We start from the raw sequence: 7881 nt of genomic DNA, 5'->3' as shown, positions 1-7881 counted from the left end.
AAAGTAGCTCAATTTATACCTAATTATATTAGGCAGATTATTATAGTATATATTATATAGCTACTTCTAATAGAGAGGGTACTACAGTAGGAATATTAGCTTACTAAGCCGCTTAAAGAGCAGCTTAAGTATATATAGAGGGATAATAGCTTATCTATATAGGAGATAGACCGGCTTAGTAGGCAGCTTGGCTATATAATATAGGCCAGGATAAGGGTCAGATTAGGAACTAGATAATATTAAGTAATTATAATTAAAATAGGGCAGAAAATTCGAGGGCTTATAATAAAGCAGCTAGAAGGTAAAATAGATAATAAAGATAATAATAATACTATTAAAATTAACTAAATTATAAATAAGCTAATTAACTATAAAAAAAGCTAGAATATTATATAGGACTTATAGTTAATATATAAAATATAGATTATAAGGCAATATTATATTATATATATTAGCTTCTTAGGTAAGCTGCAGCTAGAGATAATTATAATATTTAAGGAGATTAGTAAGCTATAGTATTAGTTTTTAAAGGAAAATAGTAATATAAATAAAGGAATAGAGGTAAAGGCATTAAAATATAAATAGGATAGTCAGAAGGCTAAGCAGTAGCAGTAATAGTAATAGCCGCTAAATAATAGTCTAACTTAAATAATTAAGAGCAGAAAGTAAAGAAAGACTGCTTAAGAGGAGAAAGAGCTAATTAAGAGGAAAGAGATAAAAGAGGAAAAGGAGAAAAGGTAAAAAAAGAAGCTAGAAGATAATATAGCAGATAGCCTATAAAGGTTACTTAAACTAAAGGCTACCTGGCAATCTAATAAGTAGGCTAAGAGTATATAATTAATTATAGCGCTTAAAGCAGATAATATAACTATTAATATACTACTAATAGGGGCTAGTAAGAGCATATTATTTATACTGCCAGCTATAATGCAGAATATAGATATAAGTATTATAGTTATGCTATTTATTATATTAATAGATAACTTAATAGTAAGAGTAATAAATATAGGTATTAACTATATTTAATATAGGCTATTAATTAGTATAGGATAAGAAGGTATACTAAAGGTAGCTTAATTAATTATTATTAGTGCTAATATTATATTAAGCGCTAAGTTTTATAGATATATTAATAGGCTATTATATATAGGGCTACTATAGTAAATATTTATAAATAAATGCTATATTATAATTATAAATATTAGCTATTAGGCTAAGCTTAATAAGCTAATAGGGTTATATTAGTTTAGCCTCTTATTAGTGCTTCTTATAGTAATACTGCCTATTATACTAGAGGACTGATTCTATAGCGAGATATTAGTGAGGTTAGCTATAATAGTGCGAAATTAGACAGTTAAGCTAAACTGCTAATATAAAGTGCAGTAAGTTAAGCCTAAAAGTATAGCTATAGAGGACTATACTATTTAAGTTATTAAGTAGCTAGATTAAGATATAATTAGTTACTAAAAGGGGATTATATACTGCTAATCTAAAAGCTAATATAAGGCTATAGTTAATAAGATTAGCTATAGGTCTTATTATAGCAGTATAAGTAAATAGGAGCGCTATAAGGTGCAGATAGTATAGATAGAGGGCTATAGTAAAAGCCAATAGATTATAATAATAACCAGGTTAAAGATAGGTATTAATATTAAGGGGATTATAATTATAGTTTATATAGAGAAGCTATATAGGCTTATTAATTTTATATAGCAGATTAGCTAAAGAAGGCATTAGGTAGGTAAGGTAATATATTCTATTATTATATATAATAGATAGCTATAATAAGAGGATTAATATTAAAGCTTTATAGATACTATTAATTAGGCCTAGATAGAGGTATTTATATTAACGCTAGGATATTAAAAGGCAATTATATCGGCATTTATAGATAGAGCGGCTAGGGAGAGGTATTAAGATATTAATAGGGCTATACTTTATAATTAATATAAGGTGCTTTAAGTAGAAGGTAATAATAATAAAGGTAAAGATAGGGTTAAGGAGGTAATAGAAGAAGAGAGTAGAGGAGAGATAGAGGGAGATAGTAAGAGCGAAAGTAATAGAGATAGGAGATAGTAAAAGCGAAAGTTATAAGATAAGGAAGGGTAAAAAGATTTAAAAGGCATTTAGTAAGAAAGAGGGCATATAGGTTAAGACCCTTCTTTAATAGCTAGATAATATTACTGATAAGTATCTAATATATTATATCTAATATTATTAGAAGAGACTAGAGCTAGGAGAGGTCCTAGATAAGCTATAGTATAAAATAGCTAGGCAGTAGTGCGAGATAGTAGCAGGGGAAGTATATAATATAGTATATAAGGCTATTAGGTTTAAAGAACTATTATACTGCTTTATATATAAGCTGCTATTAGACTAATATATAGAAATGTAAAATAAGGAGGGTAAATATATATATAAGGATAAGATACTGCTAGTAGTACTTATAGGATTAAAGAGCTAGTAGGTATAAGATTTAGTATATATTACATTTAGGGTTAATATAAGGGATAAGAGGGCATTTTTTTATTAGCTAGGGGTTAGAAGGCAGTTTTATAGGGTAAAAAGGACTAATATATATATATTATAGGAAGCAATTATTTAGGAGATATATACTATTAAGATATTATAATAAAGGGCAGTATTTTATAGAGTTATATTATCTTTATATTTACTATTAGTAAGAGATTAATTAATTTATTAAAGGAATAGGCTAAGGTTAAGGTTATATAAGTAGAAATAATAGAGTAAAATATAAATATATATAGTAAGATATAAATTAGGCCTAATTCAGAGGTATAGCTAAGAAGAAGAGAATAAGGCCTAATTTATATATTACTATTAGTAGGAAAAGAGAAATAAGGTAAAATAAAAAAAGAGTTAAAGAGTTATAAAGAAGAAAGAAATAAATAAAAAGAAAAATAAATATAAAAACCTTTATTTTATTTATTTTTTTAATTTTATTTATTTTTTTAATTTTATTTATTTTTTAAATTTTTTTATTTTTTAAATTTTTTTATTTTTTAAATTTTTTTATTTTTTAAATTTTTTTATTTTTTTTAATTTTTCTTATACTATAAATATTTATTTACCTCTTTCTCTAGACTCTATTTTATTACTTTTTATTACGACCTAGCGCTTATATTATATATACTCTATTTCTTTCTACTAATTACTTAAAGTCTCACTTACACTAAAGTAAGCCTACCCTATAGCTTACTTAAGATATTATAACCCTTTTATAAAAGATTATTATAACCCTTATAAGCTTCCCCTTAAAGCTTACCTTTATACTAATAAGCCCTTTAAGTATATATATTTAGTTAGCATTAGTTAGTATAGTTAGCTCCCTAGCTATTAACCCTAACTTTTTTACCTAAATACGCCTAACCCGCTCTATTTAATATTAAGAGATATAACACTTCACTATTGCTCAGTACGCCCTATATATCTGCCAATATAAACCTAGTATAGACTAGTTTATGCCTTAGAAACCTCATCAGTTACACTTTTATCTTTATTTTCTTTAGTCTCCTTAGTCTCCTTAGTCTCCTTAGACTCTTCTTTTAATTCTTCCTTTAACTCCTCCTTAGAGTTATCTTTATATCTTATAGAGAAAGTAATATAAGAATAGCATAATATGAATCTCGAGGGATTCAGAATACCGAGAGTTAAGATCGGTTAGTCATCCGGAGTAACCGTTAATCCGGCTTGGCAGTGCTGTGGCAGTCCCGTGACTGCTGACATAAGTCAGCTAGCTATATTAGGCCTAGCGTTAACAGGGGGGCTATATTCCAGCTGTCCCCACTTTTCAATTTCTCTTCCTCTTTTATTTTTCTTCCTTACATATCACATCAAGAGAATCCCTCCTGATTCTCATTCTACTATTAACAACCCTAACGCATCTCTTCATTTATATTCTATTATCATTAAGAGGTATTAACACTTTTATACTCTCTTAATATATCATTTAGAGAATATCGCCCGATTTGGATTTCAGTATCTTGTCTTCTTTTTGATCAACAACTTCACCAGCATCATCTCTGCTTTCCCTTTCTCGCTATGGCTCCGAGACAAAGCTCTCGACAGAAAAGCAAGGCCAAGGCCAAGGCTAATATAACAACCGAACAGACCACAGACTCTCCTCCGTCAGGGTTACAAGGTTTATCCAAGGGCGTCAAATCGGTAAAGCTCACTAACAACAAATCTGATCTCGACTTTCAGAATGTTCGCAAGCATCCCGACTGCCCAGCTTGGCACACCTCTTGCGACTATACTGTACATGTTGCCGACGAACCACCCGAGATGAGCAAGGACAAGAAGAAGCGTGATCGAAAGTTAGAGTGGGAGAAGTCACGATATCCCCCTGGCATCTCGCTGCCTATTGCCCTGCCAGCTTCTCTTGGTGATGCCACACTTATTGCCAAGTACAATGGATTCAAGTCTGAAGCCGACTACATTTCCTACTGCGATGGACCATGTAAGTTAGCAGAATCTGAATCCGGCCTGATTTTCTTCTTCTGAATCTCGCCGGATTCAGATTCTACTATTTCTTCCCCCTTCTCTTTTCCTTTAGACTAACAATTGCAGTAATGGAGATCATCTATGCCTTTGGCAAGGTCATGCAGTTAAAATTTACACCATCAGCTATCAACAGCGCTCGTGAGGATGAAGTTCAGGGTTAGTGTCCCGATGTTGAAGAACTTACGGGCCTGGAGCAGAGCCCTGAGTTCTACAATTTTATGAATGAAAGCTTTCGCGCCACTGAAGCATTCTGCTCCTCTGTTCCTCCAGGGGAAGATGAGCCAGAAAGACCTATCCCTCGGCCTATCGACTGCATTACCCTCTATGCCAACAGCAAGGAGTGCCGAGACATGGTGGAGACGATTTGTCTCTATTGTCCTCAACCTACCTTTATTCCCATCTTCAACAACACCATCAGCATCGATGAGAAGAACCACAGGGATGAGCCATGCCCTCCTGCCATGTTTTTGGCCGCAGCTGCCCAGGTCTTGATTTTTGCACCGTCGCATTGGGACCCCGAATTGAAGCTGGTGCAGACGAGCGACTACCCGCGACGTTACCCCATCAATCAAGGTTTCAGTCCAACGAAGACGATTGCTGGCAGGTTCTCGATGGAGGATTTGAACAGGGCCCTTTACCTCATCTTCACGGTGAATAACCGTCGAGGTAAGGCTAACCTTCTTAGCGGCATCCCGACCAAGCGTACTGGCAACACACGATGGATGGGGTATCACGACCCCAGCTGGAACAGTACAGAAATGGAGCTGGAAGGTACTGAGATCATCGTCGACGGGCATACAGAGGCCCAGCTCGACGCGGAAGAGATGCTCATGGACCAACAAGACGCCGAGAATAACAAGGACCAGGACGAGGACCAGGTGAACTCATCGGATCTACCAGCCGTAACCGGACTCAATTTTATCGACCTCGCCGACCGGATCACTGTTGCACTCTCATCCGCACCCAAGCCCAAGACCGGACTCGGCGAGAAGCGCCTCACCGTCAAGGCAGACGCTATGCCTATCATGTCCAACCAGAGAGCAGCACAGGTCGTCAAAGTCCTGCGACGCTCGCACGCTATGGTCGACCCCCCCATGGACGATATTCAGAAGACGCTCACCTATGTCGACAGTCTTATCGACGCAGACAAGATGGCTGAGTATGTCACAACACAAGCTGGCAACGAGAACCTTGTCGCATTCGCACGAGAGCACCCCGACAAGCTCGACGAACTCACTAAGCAGAACAACCAGAGCTTTGCTATGGAAATGTTTATGTCGTCTCTCCAACCCAACCACCACTTCGATCTCGATCAATTATGTGACGAGTTGGGCCTAAGCCGATATCCTGCTATTCGCCTTCGTCCCGCTAATGATGCTATTGAGCCCTTTAAACCCCACCAGGTCTACGGTATGTTATTGCACAATCTGAATCTGGCCTGATTCTCTTTCTTCTGAATCTCGCCTGATTCACATTATCCTATTTTCTCTTCGCCTAGAATACCGCCCGATTCACATTTTACTAACTCGATCTTAGATGCCTACAGTATTCTGCAACGAGCAGAAAGCCCAAAACGCCACACCTTCTTATCGAATGATATGGGAACAGGAAAGACACGAATCTACCTGCTTGCTATCAACCTCCACGCCCGACGTCTTGCGAAGCAGCAACAACAGGGCAACAGTGTGACATTCTCGCCCTCCCTTGTTATAACTCCGGTGAACTCGCTGCCGCAGACGTACCTCGAAGCAAAGAGTATCTTCCCTGACTTTACTCTGATTGTATTTTATGGCCAACGATCTACCTTTATTGATAAAGGTGCGAAAGTCATGGGGACTGATGATCTTATCAACTATCTCAGCAAGCTAGATCCTACGAACCCTAAGACCGGCAAGACCCTAGTTATCACTTCATATACCACTCTCTCCGCTCGGTTTATTTCTCGCAACGACCGCCTTTTTGTTTTCAACGAGGGTTAGGCACCTCCATCTATCAAGAAGCGACGCGACCGTGCAGAGAAGAAGGCGGCCAAGAACCAAGAGCTTGGCGATGTAGAGTCTGATGACTCTAGCGACGAAGCAGCCGAAGGTAGGCGACGGAAGAAGGTCCCTATCTACTCACTTGCGCAGGTCAACCGCAAGAACATCACCTACGTCGACGATCCAGCCAAGGCTGACGGAAACCTCGTGTGGTATACCCGCAACAAGCCGGGCATCAAGAACCTCAAGTTTACCTTTGTGGTCTGCGATGAGGCTCAGATTGCTAAGAAGCACGACGGAAGCTACAACAATCTTTTACGCAAGTTCAAGTGGGACATCATCCTCTGGACCTCTGGCACACCTCTTTCGAACTCGCTGAGAGATCTGATCTCTCCCTTGCTTTTGATGTGGCGGGCCCTCGACGTGGACTGGAAGCCCAAGATCGGCCCCATCGGGTACCTCCCAGGATTATACAACGCCCAGTACGATCCGGAAAAGGAGAACAACGAGTTCAATGGCATGATCACCAAGGGTATCTTTCACCCTTCATTCACGGCACTCGACCCAGCCGTCGGCAAACTGATGGAAGCCTGGAAGGAAGATGGCTCTCGACTTTGGTACCTGCACCCAGACCTCTACCGTGCAGCCGGCTCATCGCATTATTGGGGCTCGAACCTCTCTTCCTGGGTGGTCCGACCTATTTTCCAGGAGATGCATATTCGAAGGACCATGAGGACACCGCTGACCTTGCCTAACGGCGAGATCACCTACCCCGGCATTGACCTTTTGCCTCCCGTCATTTCCATCCAGGAATACCGATTCGGACCTAGGCTTGCCATGGTAGTCCGAGAAGAGGGCTTCTTCCTGGCCTCACGCTTATTTCAGCAACCCAATGATGATGGGACGATTCCCGACAGTGTACAAGCAGCCTCGAGCCAGTCTATCGAAGGTGCTTCCGCCGAGGCGACCTTGAACTTCGGAGTACACCGAACCGGCATTCTCCAGACATTCGACTGGCGCAACTCGGTTCTGCTCAGTCCCGAGAACGACATGATCAGGGGAAGCAAGAAGGCCATTGAGCTTAGAGTCCAGGCTATGGTTGACCCCAACCAGCCCCAGACGAAGGCTGAGCTCGAGAGGATGAAGATGAAGGAGGCCGAGGAATCCCCGGTTGTCGTCGGCGTCGACCACGTCCAGCACCTTGTCGCAAACGACCCCAACGGTGGGTTGACGTGGCTCTACAACATGACACGAAAGGACGAAAACACCCTCGCCCCCTCCGATCGAGATAGCATGTTGCTCTGGGTATGCGCCGAATCACCCCTCATGATTCGTACGGTAGAACTCCTGTTTGTTCATGTCAACCAGGAGAAGAAAC

At 39.2% G+C, this 7881-nt stretch overlaps 1 protein-coding gene across 1 annotated transcript in view; it reads left to right on the top strand.

Annotated features, from left to right (window-relative positions):
* Nucleotides 1–4062: 4062 nt before the first annotated feature.
* FGSG_14031 (uncharacterized protein) overlaps nucleotides 4063–7881 on the top strand; it is a gene marked incomplete at both ends in the record, with an annotated part of 4404 nt that continues 585 nt past the window's right edge. Inside the window, 5 exons of the mRNA XM_011321433.1 lie at nucleotides 4063–4480; nucleotides 4591–4680; nucleotides 4795–5934; nucleotides 6061–6425; nucleotides 6504–7808. Coding sequence (XP_011319735.1) covers nucleotides 4063–4480; nucleotides 4591–4680; nucleotides 4795–5934; nucleotides 6061–6425; nucleotides 6504–7808 — 3318 coding nt within the window. The remainder of the gene's footprint in view (nucleotides 4481–4590; nucleotides 4681–4794; nucleotides 5935–6060; nucleotides 6426–6503; nucleotides 7809–7881) is intronic.

This window comes from Fusarium graminearum, chromosome 2 (genome assembly GCF_000240135.3).
Source record: "Fusarium graminearum PH-1 chromosome 2, whole genome shotgun sequence".
Taxonomy (NCBI): domain Eukaryota; kingdom Fungi; phylum Ascomycota; class Sordariomycetes; order Hypocreales; family Nectriaceae; genus Fusarium; species Fusarium graminearum.
Note: the sequence above shows the minus strand (reverse complement) of the source record. Positions and strands in the feature narration are given on the sequence as shown.